Genomic DNA, 15,809 nt, shown 5'->3' on the forward strand with positions numbered 1-15,809 from the left:
TGTATTCAGGCAATCAATTTTTAAGTAAAAATTGTTGAAGATTGCAAAATTTCAAGAAATGAATTCATCATGTTTACAACTTTAGCTGAGCAAATGAAAAACAGTATTACCATATTTACTTGCATAATGATCGCACTCATGTAATAATTGCACCTCTGAATTTTGTCGTCAAAATTCAATGCGTAATGATTGCACCCCAAACTTGCCGCAGCGATATGTCCTGTGCCAAGTCTAGCTAATGATGATCGCGCTTACCATCTGTCGAATACTACGCAAACGACTTTTCAAGACATACCAAGCGGTCTGCATGCACCAAACAGATTCTTAAGCAGATGTACCATTTCATTCCTTTCATCACTTTCCACACTTCCATGAAAAAAAAAAGCTACAACCAAACTTGCCTTGGCTTTAGTATTTGTAGGCTTTATAATGGTTGTGGTCAACAACAACAAAAAAGGCGCCTTTTGATTCCTCTCATCCGCATTCATGGGCACGCAACAAATCGCGAGCGGCAACGATAGTAGTCACGTTTACACTGATACGTTAGAAGTGTACCTTATTCATACGCTGACGCTTGTAACACAGCTAAGATATTGGCCCATCTTTAGCTGAAACGTGCCGTATTAGGATAGTAGTGAAGACAAATGCTGCAGTTTTCGCAACATGCCCGCCATGTGTTTGTGTCACTGGCAGCTAAGCGCACTCATCTCTGTTTCTGTCCCCTCAAAGTGGACATGGCTACATTACTGCTTCAACCTTGCCACATGCCAATTGGCTAGACTGGCGTCGTCTGCATCACTCAGCGGCCGCTGCGCACGTGCCATGCATGCCAACAACTTTTCCCACCCTGACAGCGACATCGACCTCGACTGCAAAGTTCACTACAAAGTACGAATTTGGAAAAAACGAAAGAGGAAGTCGGTTTACAACTTCGAGAAGCGATGCTCCGCCGCACCGCTTCCCGATGACATCGATAACAGCCTGCTCCTGCAGTCGAGCGACGCTGGAGATCCCGATGGCGTGTTAGGCCTAGTCCCCTGAAGGACTCCCGACAACAGTCACATTTTATCTACGTTTGGGCACGACACTACTAGACTGCAGCCAGAATTTTTTTGCCGTGTTGACAGTGAAGGTCAAGGAAAACTTCAAGCATTAGCATCAATTCCTGCAACTGACCGAAAGTCAGAACAACTAGATCGCATTGACGACACTGCTACTGGGACAAACAAGCTGGCTACGTCTGCTGAAAACTTGCAGCGGGTGCTCAGAAGGCATCACTGTAGTGACACCAGCCAGACAGACTATGTTCCTAGAGGCTACTAATGCAATAGCTCTTGTATATATTCAACTATGTTGTGGTCTTCAGTTATAAAAATAAGCTCATTTTGTTTTTTCAAGTTTTCTCGGAATCTTGTTTTTGATGTTTTTTAAGCTTGCCGAAGCGCTATGTCGGTCTTCAGGGCACATAGAACCATAATTTTAACAGCAGCATGTAGTTACATGTGTCTACTATACAATGCTAGGAGCAGATTGCTTAATTTTGCTTTTGTAAATTTTAAAATCTGGCTACTAAATGAACCACATGATTGCCATGTCTGGAGATTAAACTTCAGATTGCTGTAAAATTGGCAATACCTCCAATATAAAAAAAGTAGTCCTACAGTTGTGTTGCTTACACTTTGTAGTATCCAGCCATATGTCTTTATAAACATTTTGGCTGATACTCTTTTTGCAATTGTTTCGATAAACATTACGCGATTAATTTTAATTATATCTGGAACCACTCAGTCAACTTAAAAAGCAATTATATTTTTGAAATCAGCATTAAAAGCTCTGCCTGGGTGACAACTTTTACTAAATTTATTCAAAAAATGTAAGTTTCTAAACCCCGCTTCCCCCCTTAAGCCCACGAAAATTGGGTGTGGGTTAGATTTGAGGAGAGGCATGTTAGAATCATGCAAATACAGTACAGTAAAACCTCGTTAATTCGTTTTTCACGGGATCGAAAAAAAAATGCCCGACTTAACCGAACGTTGCATTATCGAGGGCATCCAGAAAACAGCAAACAAATGATTACTACATCAACACGCTTTTATTTGCTAAATGAATCAGCAAATCCCGTTTCTATTTTGCACAAACGCAGTGCGGAAGGTGCAATTCTCATGATCTCGTGACTGATTAGCACTCGTAGTGGCGAAGGCCTCGTGACTTCTCGCAGCGTGCATCTTCATCTGAGGCACGCCTTTCGCTACTGCATGCACATCTCGATTATTTTTTCGTCAGTGAGCTCCTCGTCAACAAATCGTCCGTCCATCACTGTATGTCACTGGTGCTCTTCATCTTTGATAGATCCACATCGAGTCAAAACGAAACTACTGTTTGCTGCAACCGCGGCTGCTATTGACGCAATCATGGATGGAGACTACACATTTATGAAGGCACGCGACCGATGCGGTGTTATGCACGGCGGTAAACACAAGCAAAGGCTTTAAATACACAAATAGGGATGAAGTGTTCCAGCCTTGCTGGCATTCACGCACGATTTTTGCTGATGACTATGGCGATGTGGACTCTGCTGATTCGTTTCGGTTGCACGCTAGTGCAGTTATTGCTCTTTTGTGGTACACATTCGAGGCGCTCCGCGCTTGCGAAGCTCCGAGGGTTGTCTGAATTTACCAACGTGTGGCCAAATACGTCCGAATTAACAAGCGTTTGATTGTGTTAAATAATGCATATGCCTGCTGATACCAGGGGAGGAGCCCGAATGATCTGATTTTCCGAATTAACAACAGTCGAATTAACGAGGTTCTGCTGTAATAAGCTTTGTCTTTCATTGCTATCACTTGCAGTTCACCTTTAGGTTGTGGTTCTGGGATACGTGCAATCCTGACTTCAGTACAGCCATGCGCAGTGCCTCATCTCGCAGGGACTGCTCAGGCATTTCTTCTTCTGACTCGTTTCTGATGCGTTCCTTTATATGACGTTTTGGGGAGAGCAATCGATAGCCATAAATTCTGCTATACATTTTCCTAGATCTCTTACTGCTGCGATTAATTCGCGTGTATACTGTTGGTGCAAGTAAAGCATTGTTGGGACAAAACATTGCTTGCAATAAATTTCTGCAGTATTCCCAAGTTTTCAATCATTTTCTACTACTGGAAGCTGCAATAAAAGAAATTGACGTTGGGGGCACGTTTCCTGCGAAAAACATCCGACAGCACTTAAGCAGATGAGGCATGCACCTGGTGGTTGTCGCTACGACACAAGGGCCAGCCCACCCCCTTTGATATCTTTCAGCGTGCCGTGGGCAGCCACGGGTGCAGCCTTATCTTGGAGGTGACGCCAAGGAGACATGCATTCCAGGTCATGCGTACACTCCGGCAAGTAGTAATAGCAGTGCTTTTCTCAGTTTTGGTATCAAAAACGGCTGTTCTTGCAAGCTTCTCGTGATGCTTCCACTTGTATTTCAAGAAGTCAAACTCTATACTGCCTTAAACTAGGCTTCTTACGCAATCAAAAATTTATTTTGCAGCTGGTGTTCAAGCGCGTCTACATTCAAACAAGTCCTGACGTGCAAGACTTCGGGTGTACCTCTTGGCCTGTGTCGCCGACTGCTGCCGCAGAGCAGTGGTGGTCACTTCCTCCGAGATCTGGTTGAGCGGCGAGTTGGGCTTCACCCGAATGCCGTAGTAGTGGTACTTGGAGTTGCCCCTGCACAGGAAAGATCGCAAGCTCAGTGAGCCCGCACAAAGTGCACCAATATGCAAATAACCGTCGTGTACAGTAGAACGAATAATAAACTGAACGAACGAACGAATAATAAACTGAAACTGAAACCTCGTGGATACGATCCCATTTCGTATGATTTCCCTGGGCCAACATTCAGGACAGAGAATGCGAAGAGTTACCCAATACAGTTACACTCCTTTTTTACCAGTTAATATGTTCTCAGAAAACAGAATCTTTCGGCTCCAACGTTAAGAATATTGCCAAATGGCAGTCATACCGCTAGATCCCATGCAAACAAGAAAGGGTGCGAGTCATGTGCGATCGAGCAGTAGGCGCAAGCAACTGCAGCTTTCCCGCAGTACTGTAGCTGCCTGAGCCACGTGAAAATGTCAACACGCACTCGGTTTCTTACTTTGGTGCCAGCACATCTCCATGCAGGTCATCGCATGTCACTAGTCATAGCTTCTGCAGCCAACCCATTGCGATAAGCCTCTTCATCTGTTTGACAGCGCATGTGGCATAGTGCCGCTGAAAGCGCACGGCCCACTTTTAATGGGGCAAGAACCCATACGTGCCACCATTCTGCAGACGGCACGACCTAAGTGTCATGTTTCACTCTGGTGGCATCGTGGCATTGTATTCAGGCGTTGCCCACCAGCTCGATTTCGTTTCAGTTTCCTATTTCAGTCTAAAGATGACAATGTGAATGTCAGTCATATCATAAGTCAACAAACACTGACACCAAGGACAACATAGGGGAAATTAGATGTGCTTAATAAATGAAATGAAGAAACGGTAAATTAATGGAAATCAAAGTGGATGAAAAAACAACTTGCCGCAGGTGGGAACCGAACCCACAACCTTCGCATTTCGCGTGCGATGCTCTACCAATTGAGCTACCGCGGCGCTGTTTCCCCATCCACTTTCTTGGGTATTTATGTGTCCGAGTAGAACTGAATGTCCGAATGTGAATGTCAGGTCACTCGGGCCCAAGCTCAGAGTGTGTCGGTGTCTCGTGCCACGATTGTCGCCAAGTGGGCACGTCCCAACTTCCCACAAAAATGCTCAACCTCGAAGAAGCTGATGACCCAGGCCGAATTCAACTTAAGCTTGCCGCAGCCACACACACACACAAAAAAAACAATGTGCGCCTTGGGTTGGTCAGGCCTCACCAGATTGGCACGCGTCGGCACTTTGTGCTGCAACGATGTCTGCATTATATAGATGTCAACTACAGTGGAGTCTGCCAAATTTCAGATCGTACATTCTTCCATTTAGTGCATTCCTTCTTACATTTTCTTTCTAAGGCATATGACAAGGTTCTATTGTATACAGTATGGCAACATAAGGAACAGTACATCAGGAGAAAGAGGGTCTAAGAGCCAGTCACTGTCCCATATTTTTGTTTTTCAGTTTTCAGTAGTGAGCGTTCACCATACTCAGTTTCATACTTAGCAACAACACTATGGGAGCTACAAAAGTAGGGCACTTGTAGAAATGTAAGGGGTGTGCTTGTATAGAGGTTATGAGAGCGTCAAGGACACACACACATGCGCATGCATTGTATAGCCAAGAAAAATAGGCAATGACAAACTCTATTCTTTCCCCTATACATTGCACGTGCATGTGCTTGTGCCCTTCAGGTTGTCATTAAGATGTACAAACTTGCCTTTTTTCACCATTATTATAAACGAATGTTCACATCCTAGCATTATTATCTATAGTTTCTGCCGTTACACTGCACGTTATGAAGCACTGCTTATTAGATGCACAACTGGAAGATTAGGAACAAATGCCATATTTTCAGAAATCTAACACGCACCTTCTTTCCAAAATGATGGGTCCGGAAATTGCCTGCACGTTACAACTGAATACGAAACCAAAAGCATGTTTGCACCCGCCGTGGTTGCTCAGTGGCTATGGTGTTGGGCTGCTCAGCACGAGGTCGTGGGATCGAATCCCAGCCACGGTGGCCGCATTTCGATGGGGGCGAAATGCGAAAACACCCGTGTACTTAGATTTAGGTGCACCTTAAAGAACCCCAGGTGGTCAAAATTTCCGGAGTCCTTCATTACCACATGCCTCATAATCATAAAGTGGTTTTGGCACCTAAAACCCTATAATTTAAAGACGCAGGTTTGCGGCATGAATTAAATTATAAGGTTTTACATGCCTAAACAACGATCTGACTATGAGGCACGCCATAGTGGAGGACTCCGGGTTGATTTTGACCATCTGGGGTTCTTTAACAGGCATCTAAACCTAAGTACACGGGTGTTTTTTGCATTTTGCCCCCATCGAAATGCAAATCCTGCCATGGCCAGCATTTGATCCCATGGCCTCATGCTTATCAGCGCAACACCAAAGCCACTGAGCAACCACTGCAGGTAGGGGTTTGCAGCATTGGCAACAGTTTACCATCAGAGCCATCAGATGCAGCGTCATAGCCACCACGAGAGGCGTCAGAGCACATTTTATTCAAGGTTGCTGCAGGTTAATTTTGAGGTCAACTACGATCACGTTCGGAGATACTATCACTTCCGCAAGATTTCGCACGACTGGGCACTCTGCCAAGCTTGCTATATGCGCAGAGTGCCAGGAACACTCTTGGCCACATATTTCAACAAGTCTGATGCCAAGTCAAGTAAAATCTTACGAAAGTGATAGTCGTATCTCTAAAGCAATCACTTGAGAAAATACTGCCTCGTTTGCTTGGCATGTGTGGCCAAGCGCGAATGGTGATGATGACACAACACTTTCATTATGAAAGCTATTTAACAAAAAAACAGCTCGGTGCCCTTTCACTCTGCGAAGAAGGATGACCAGTGAAGCTGTGTATGTGGGCCCCTTAATGGCAAACTGCACCTCCGCCGCGGATCAGCCCGGCATTGCACTACCTTCAGGATCGGTCCATGTATGAGGAGTGCTTAAGGGCAACTCCTGCAATTTTTCGATGTCAACGGATGTCAATGAAATTTGCTGGATACGTTCCTCTGCACACTCCTGCCATGTCCTCAAAAAATCAGGTTTGTAAGTTGCACCAGTTTTTTACAAATTAATTTAATAAATTGCCTCGAACACCCTACCTTACCTGCTACTCAGTTACAGGCAACATTGTGTATAACATCGGGAGAGTCCCACTCAGAGCATGCCGGGATCATGCAGATGACAGTGATGAGAGTGCGGAGGAGTCGACGATCGTGAGCTAGTGCTTGGCGTGAGAAGTTGCTGTCACGAGAACTTGTGGTCCCTGTGGACGGGCAAGTGATGTGGGGCTGGCAAGTGGTGTTGCGTTGTTGGCTATATGAACTTCAGCCCTCGCCATCCGCACACACAGTTTCAGCCAATGCCGATCGCATTCAGCCGAGGTTAGGCCTATGTGTCAGAGTCACGTAGTTCATGCGTCTGCTGCTGGCGGACCTGGGCGACTGACCTGAAGCTAATTAAGCCATCAGGATGAAGAACACTACTACTGTGGTTCAGTTTTGCCCATACAGATTTGAAATAAACCATTTCTAATTTCGTACAGTGCACACACAAAAAGCGAGAAGCGATGACACAGAGCAGTATTGACACCGGTACGCTGCCGTTTTCAGCAGGAAGCAGTCCACGGCACTCACTGGCACTTCCCTAAATTAAATGCGACTACAAAGATGGGTGTATTTTTACGCATTGTCATGCGACTCATTATTTAGCTTCTGAGATGCACTGCTTGCCTCGTATACCAAATGGGCAGTGAGCGTAGGCCCCTTCGATACAGCAGCATAAACAACTGCCTCGTTCAGCTGCCAACGGTGTCTATACTGGCATCGACATTTCCGCGAGAAAACTACGCGTTCTCTAAATGAACGATCACACACACAAAGCCTTCATCTATGTCCACTTTACGGAACATATTGTGTGCATGAAGAGAATACGAAAAATGATAAGTAGGCAGCATAACGCTCTCGTACTACAGTCTCCAGCTCGCTGTTTTCAAAGGTGCATGGTCGCTCATATCAGCGCGATTCAGAGTGACCCAACGGTGCTTACATGCACAAAATCTGCCTGTTTTGTTATGTTCTGAGATTATTTGATGTCAACGATGAGCGGTTAGTATTCTATCTCAAGCGAACGACGAGTGGTCGCTGCACCTGCCGATCGATGTAAACAAATGCACCATTAAGAGCTTTGGACTTCCAGCGGCGTTTTTCCGAGATACAAACGCGGAAAGTAGTGTTCCACATCTTAGAGTGAGCATGTGAAGTGTTTCCCTGAGGAGGGGTATACACCTAAAATAGCAAGCAGAATGTATAAAATCTATGGTTTGGGCTACCCTTGTTCTTCATGTTGCAGCACGATATGTAGCACACGGGCTCCGGCTCTCACGATGGTGGGTCGAATGCGAACAGCGATTCGTGGTTATCGAATTCGTCAGAATCATACTTGTCAATGTTTGACAGATCTGAAGAGCTGGTGCAGCTGACATTGCCATCCCACGATCCGGTGCATTCACGATTCAGCCAAGCGTCTGCTCTTCGCTACCAGCGAGTAAGACCAGCAAGCCTTGCGTGCCTTCCCCAGTGGAGACACCCGTGACGTCACACGAACAGGTTCGCTCGGCTGCTTAGTCAGGTCTCGGTTTCATTTTTGCTTATTTGCAATTTTTTTCAAACTTGCGAAACAATTCTATCAGACGCATGACAGGGGGGTCTGGGGAACCTAAATATTACCTTAATATTGCCATCTGGTGTTTTGAACCAGCGTTGCGTGCCCAGCAAAAACGGCGATTGAAAACGACGAAGTCAAAGATCACGTGCCAGCTGGAGAACCGTCCCTTTTGTGTCTGACATTTTCGTGTCTGGCTGCTGATACTGCTTCTTACTCTTGCCTTAGCACGTGACAAACTGGTGGAGGTGCTGGGTAATCTAATCTATGCACCAAACCCCTCTGAGCAGCAGGAGCACCAGCCCCGTACCGGTGGTTACGCCTGTACACCGCGCCAGCAGATGGATCCGTGGACAAGCCCCTGAGTTTGGACTCCTCCCAGAGAAGATGGCAGCTCCGATCACCCCAACCGGTAGGGAAGGCACAACGCCGATTCATTGTACGCTACTCAATCCGCGAACGCCGAATCCCTTCCACGGCGCCATACATGAGGATGTTGAAGATTGGCTGGTGCACTATGAATGTGTTGCCGCGTTCAACAAGTGGGATGACGCAGACAAACTGAAAAACATATATTTCAGCCTTAACGATGGCGCACGTGTTAGGTATGAGAACCGTGCAGATGTCCTAACTTCATGGGCAGAATTCAAACGCCGGATTCTTGAGACGTATGCGAGCTGAACGTGATCTCCAGTCCTGTATACAAATGCCGAACGAGGGTGTCACAATGTATGTCGAGGACATGACGCGTCTCTTTCGACAAGCCGACCCCAGCATGTCGGAAGAAAAGAAGGTGTGGTACCTGATGCGCGGAGTGAAAGTGCAGCTGTTCGGCAGTCTCGTGTGCAGTCCTCCCAAGACTATCAGAATTTCTTTCCGAGGCCATCACCATGAAACAGACTCTTCGACAGCGGACACCATCATACGAACGCCAAGTGAACACTGCCTCACCTATGGACTTCTTCGGAGCTCTCTGGGGACACGTTGATTTCTTTCGAGAGCTCATTCGTTCCGTAATCCGCGAAGAACTCCAGAATCTGTCGGTACCCTCACAGCCGACGCTCAGCTCCTTGTCCAGCATTCTCCGTGACGAAGTCCAGCATGCACTAAGAGAACCACCCTTCAACACAGAAGCTTGACTGCTAAGAAATGACTGCCCCCGTATGTCATATTCACAAGCTTTGAGGCAACCTGCCCCACCGCCCTCCCCGCTTCGTGCCACGCGCCCGGCCATGCTAGAGCCCGTCCAAGCTTCCTCGTATTACCAGGACCACCGACAAGCCCCAAGGAAATCAGACGTGTGGTGGGCACCTGATTGCTGTCCCCTTTGCTTTCACTGTGGCGAAGCTGGGTCTACCGATAAGTGCGCCATAGCAAGCTTGGACTGCACATATTCTCAGCGAACTCGCGGCGACCTAGGTTCGGCCAGCGTCCTCCTGAAATTGAAGAATACGTTGCCCAGCAGCGTGGATCTCCATCAGCTCAACACTAGTCATGCCCCCCTTCGCCACGGCGGTTTTCTCCGACTCGCCGTACGTATTCGAGCGTGGTTCAGGGTCGGTCGCTCAGCCCACGTCGGGAAAACAAACCACAGCGACCTTTGGGGGCGAGGCCGCTCAGTCTGGACGTGCTCAAGGACCCCTACTGACGCGCACGCGGACCGACAATACATCGACGACAACAGTACCTGCTGATTACAGAAGAAGAATTTGTTTGGACATTCCTGTACTGCTCGACGGTCATGAATTGACTGCTTTAGAGGACACTGGGGCGGATTATTCTATAATCAGCGAAAAGTTGGCCACCCTTCTGAAGAAAGTGATCACACATTGGAATAAAACGCCAGTTCGTACAGCTGGCAGGCACATCGTCACACCACTTGGCATGTGCACGGCACGAATATAGATTCGCGGCTCGACGTTTGTTGCCAGTTTGAGCATTCTCGCTCAGTGTTCTCGAGACTTAATCATCGGCATGGAGTTTCTCAGGGGGCACGTAGCTATCATCAACATTTGACATCGCCTCGTCACTTTCTCGACAAAGAACGCCACAGCGACGACCAACACCATCCACCCTCGAGCATCTCTTCGCGTCATTGATGACGCTGTCACGTTACCACCGCATGCAAGTGTCGTGGTTCAAGTGGCATGTGACAGGCTCGTACACGGTGAAGCGGTCGCAGAAAGCAATCGCTCTCTCCTGCTTTCTCATGGTGTTTGCGTAGCAAGAAGCCTTGTCGATCTCCACGATGGCCACTGTGACGTTCTTGTCACGAACTTCAGCTACGAACACCAGCACCTTTTCCCCGGTACTGTCATCGCCTACGCTGACCCAATCGCCGATGTCACTGAGTGTTTTGTTTCCTAGGCAATCGGCACTGCTGAAGCACCTCTACGCAACGTCGACATTAGTTCCAACGCTTCCTGAAGAGAACAGACAACCCCTGCGCGATCTGTTGCTTGAGTTCCACTCTTGCTTTGCACGGCCGCCGAAGATACGTCAAACATCGATTACGAAACACCGTATCATCACCTATGACGACAAGCCCCCCATACAGCAACAGCCTTATCGTGGTTCCCTGACCGAACAACATGCGATTCAAACGCAGGTGAAGGAAATGCTTCAGGAAGACATAATCCAGCCTTCATGCACTCCCTGGTCATCGCCAGTCATTCTTGTTAAAAAGAAAGATGGCATGCTTCCATTTTGTGTTGACTACCGGAAGCTAAACATCACAAAGAAAGACGTGTACCCATTGCCTCGTATCGACAATTCTCTGGACAGGCTGACGCGCGCGAAGTATTTCTCCTCAATCGATCTGAAAAGTGGCTACTGGCAAATTTAAGCAGATGAGCGTGACCGCGACAAAACTGCTATCGTGACTCCGGACGGCCTTTACGAATTTAGAGTACTCCCTTTCAGCCTCTGTTCCGCTCCAGCCACATTCCAGAGAATGATGGATACCGTTCTATTGACCTCAAATGGAAAACCTGCCTCGTCTATCTCAATGATGTCGTTGTCTTTTCGGAAACTTTTGACGAGCACTTTCGACGCTTTCTGAATGTACTCGAAGCCATTCGATCGGCTGACCTTACACTCAAGCCAGAGAAATGCCATTTTGGTTACGAGGAACTGAATCTCCTTGGTCACGGCGTAAGTGCGGCAGGTGTTCGGCCCGATCCCGAGAAGACTGCTGCCGTAGCAGCTTTTCCCGCTCCAACCGACAAGTGTCCGACGATTTTTGGTGTTGTGTGCATATTATCGACGCTTCATTGAAAATTTTTCGAAGATTGCAGAGCCGCTATTTCGCCTTACGCGTGACGACATGCCATTTTTCTGGACTGATGAAGAACAGACCGCCTTTGCGGAGCTACAACGTCGATTGTCTTCTCCCGTGCTCGGTCATTTTGATGAGGATGCTGACACAGAAGTACGCAGTGACGGCACCAATATCGGTCTCGGAGCAATCCAGGTGCAACGGTAAGAAGGGACTGAACGAGTTATCGCCTACGCGAGCCGCACTCTTTCATGCGCCGAATCCAATTATTCCACCACAGAGCAGGAGTGCTTCATGGTTATTTGGGCTACCACAAAGTTTAGGCCGTATCTTTACGGGCGGCCATTTAACGTTGTGACCGACCATCACGCTTTGTGCTGGTTGACCAACCTCCGAGACCCTTCTGGACGACTGGCACGTTGGAGTCTGAGACTCCAGAAATTTAACATCACCATCGTATAGAAGTCAGGCAGAAAACATGAAGATGCTGACACGTTATCACGAGCACCTGTTGAATGTCAGAATTCTGACCAGGAAAACGACAGCGCCTTTCTGGGAGCCTTCAGCGGGCCGGATCTGCTCGCTAAACAGCGATCGGACGCTGAGTTAAGACCCATTTTGATTATCTCGCCGCCTCAAACAGGCACTCTCGCAAGCAGATGTTCTGCCAACCGTAGCCACCACCACGGCAACACCAGCCCTACCTGCTTCGACACTCGCTTCCACCCTTCTTGCTGTTCGGTCCCATGTTTTTCATTGAAAGAATTCACCACTGTCAGCAATAGCACTGACTCCACCTTTGTAATCCTCACCAATGGCTTCGAAGCTTGGAAAGCAGGCCGCGTTGCATGCCAGTCCCTGAGAGTCAGCTTCGCCTCAATACAATAATGCTAAGGGGTGAAGCACACCAAGAGTAGGAAGCAGCAACTGTCGAGGGTCATGGTATGTATTCCTTAATTACACAGGCGTGCACCTGCCACTTCCTGTCATAGTATGAGAACCGATATGGTTAGTAAGTGTACTGGCAGGCCTTTAGAGCTATTTCATACGTGCCCGGGGCGATTTGAGTCCTTGGGGGCGGTAAACAGCATGCACTCCTTTTTTTTTCCCACAGCCTGATTTTTCAGACGTTTTTGCGGCCCCTAAGAAATCTGAAAGATCAGATGTTGACTGCAATACAGTAGAACCTGATTGATACATTCCTTGCTGTTGCATTTTCACGGTCTCGACTTAAAGCCCACTGACTCCTATGGATTATGCTCCCATTTGGCATGTCACCATTCTGTAATGTTCACACAACTTATGTTGTGTTTCAATGTGGCGGTTGTGTAAATTTAGCAGTCCAGAGGCAAAATTGTTCTTGTACATTGCTATGAAGTCTCACAGCACTGGACATGTCGACGGGCAACGGCGATCCTGGCATTGTGATATGACTGTGCTTGACACTGTTTGGCACTGTGTCAAGAAAGGCTTCACTCGTAGATGCCGATGTGTCTAGTGCTAGTCACGCGAAATCTTGCAAAAAATAAGGTATTCCTGAAAGTGACACCTTCTTCAGCCACTTCTGGAATAAGTTGCTCCTTCTCTGCTGAATCTGGCATTTTGGACCTTTAGGGGGGCTCCATCGAGCCCACATTGACAGGTGGAGACTATAAATCCTTTGGAGGCAGAGCCACATAGCGTCTTTGTTTTAGCATTTAACAGCATGTTGGAATGATGGTAACAGCATTTTTGCGTGATATGCTTCCTGGGTATTAAGTTTTCGTTTTCTAACAGTCCTGTGGAAAATGTATTGGAGGGTTTCCACTGTAACTTTAGTCCCATATTATGTTTTGTGGCAATATAGATGATTAAAAAATTATGCAGATCCCTCATGCTGTGGAAATCGATGTTATGCGAAGCATTCTTCAAGGAGTTAACTCGCTGCATTGGCGGTACAGTGGGGTGGGGAGGCCTCACCGGGTGCCGAGTCGTCGTGTGCGCAGGCCGAGGAAAACGGAGCGGATGAGCTTTCCAAAGGAAGCGGCATTGACGGGTTCCAGCTTGTGTTCCCCGCAGTGCCGCAGGTAGTGGTTGTATAGCGTGCTCCGCGGCAACGACACCCCCTCCGCCGTCTCGTAGTTGTCGATCAACCACTGCACCTGCATGGGCCAGCGGTCTCAGTAGAACCCTTGGAACAAGTAGTGGCTCATGCTGCAGTACAGTCATACAGATTTATAACAAGGCGAGGAGGGACCCGAAATATCCCTCATCGAACAGATCACTTCAGTGGGTCCCTTAAGAACTAAATAAGCCAAAAATAAGAGTGTCAAAGAAAATCACACTTTCTTCTAACCATGAGCAGATGTTTACTTTTGTATGTGTGTGACATGCACCTCATATCCATTTGTTTATATGTTGCATTCTGTATTGCTCAAGCGAAGAAGAGTGTCTGCTGGCTGTGTTTGGTAACAGCATTGTTGCTCTGTTACTGCGAGTGCCAAAAATGGGACAATACGTTGCTTTGCACGAGTTCGTTCATCGTGACAGTTTTCATAAAGAAGTGTTAAGGATGAAGACAAAAAGGCACACATATGACAGGATGGGCGCTGAACTTCCAACTGGCATTTTTTTCAAACAATCATCTATTTAAGCCCTGCGCATCGGGTACATCATGCACACATCATCATACAAAAATTGTATAAGTCATACAGTTCATACATACTACTGTATGGTCAATCAGTTCAGATGATTATTTGAAATAAATGCCAGTTTGAAGTTCAGCGCCTGTCCTGTCGTATGTATGTCTTTTTTGTCTTTGTCTTTAGTGCTTTTTTATGAAAACTGTCAAAAATATGACCTCCGCAAACATGTAACGGCTTTTCACTTTGGTCTCTCTCACAATATGCAACTATTTATTTATTTGAACATACTGCTGCCTAGGAAGGGCCATTGAAGGAGTGGGTACAAGTCCAAAGTACAAGTTTCAAAAGAGTAAGCTCCTAGCAACGCAATTAGAAAACATACAAAAATAGAGAAAATAATATTAGGCTGTACTGCTAGCGAGTGCAGCAAAAAATTTCTTTGATGGCCGGGAACGGATATTGTCACGTAAATAATTGTATAGGTCACTAGTTCGTGGGATAAACTATACTTAAACGTGTTAGTGCGAAAGAAGAATGGTTTGAGGTTAAGTTCATGATAACTGCGAGTCAAAGACCGTTTAGCAACATATGAGTATTCGCTATATGAAAGCAAACATGAAGAGTAAATGATATTGTACATAAACTTCAGTGAATAAATTTCACTGTAAACAGAAAGTGGTTATAAGTTTAATGAAGGGAGAGCACAGGACGGGGAGAGGTCTTACCTGCGGCATATAAAGCACACAGCCTTTTTGTTTTGTACTACACCAAGTTCTTTTGAATTAGAGATGGTGCAGGAACCAGACAACTGAGGTATATTCAAGTATGGGCCAGATTAGCAAATTATATAATAGAAGCTTACTCTTTTGGGGAAAGTGGAAGATATTGTGAAGAACAAGCAAATTAATGAAGATCAATATTTTTTTTTCTACATACTCTGCTCCATAGAATAACTGATTATTACCAATGTAATGCTGTTGATGGAGACAGTGTGCTCAGCTTAAAATCCTGGCAGTGACACATAGAACAGCCGCAGGGAGTCAAATGCAGCTTTTACAGTGTTGCACTTCAAGGTAAAAGTGCAATGATGCCCATTTCCTAGTTCTGTTATTGAGGAACAGGCTGGATTTTGATGCTAACACAAACTTACACCAAAGTCCAACAATGACAGCAAAATTGCAATGAAGTGAGGTGCTAAAGCACGTTTTTGCTCTAAAACAGCAAAATATGACCAGAGGTGCATAGCTGAATTTGTTAAATAGGCAAATTTGTCACAGTCGTGCTGACAATACATGCACGAGATAGAATGTTGCAGTGCCATAGCAAGAAGGGGGGAAGCCATATTTAATGCCTTCTGCAATGTCCCCGTTTTCGGCAGTGGCAAAAATTTACGCCTGCTGCTTTGCATAATGAGTGTGCAAATGCCATTAGGATATTTAAGGTTTTTGTGGATTCTTGGCATCATGCGACTGAGAAACAGAATGGGCACACTTTAGTAATTTTTTACGAATGGCAGAAGGCTAATGGTGGCA

The 15,809-nt window shown here is 46.5% G+C and overlaps 1 protein-coding gene and 1 non-coding gene across 3 annotated transcripts in view; both read right to left on the minus strand.

Moving 5' to 3' along the window:
- LOC126517908 (DNA-binding protein RFX2-like) overlaps window positions 1-15,809 on the minus strand; it is a 144,563-nt gene that overhangs the window by 61,400 nt on the left and 67,354 nt on the right. For both annotated transcript variants that reach the window (XM_050167737.2, XM_050167732.2), the window contains 2 exons: window positions 13,613-13,794; window positions 3,592-3,711 (listed from right to left, as the gene is read on the minus strand). In XM_050167737.2, coding sequence (XP_050023694.1) covers window positions 3,592-3,711; window positions 13,613-13,794 — 302 coding nt within the window. The remainder of the gene's footprint in view (window positions 1-3,591; window positions 3,712-13,612; window positions 13,795-15,809) is intronic.
- Window positions 4,563-4,635, minus strand: TRNAS-CGA (transfer RNA serine (anticodon CGA)). Its single transcript has one exon. It is a non-coding gene; the product is annotated as a tRNA-Ser (tRNA).

Source organism: Dermacentor andersoni, chromosome 11, assembly GCF_023375885.2.
Source record: "Dermacentor andersoni chromosome 11, qqDerAnde1_hic_scaffold, whole genome shotgun sequence".
Taxonomy (NCBI): domain Eukaryota; kingdom Metazoa; phylum Arthropoda; class Arachnida; order Ixodida; family Ixodidae; genus Dermacentor; species Dermacentor andersoni.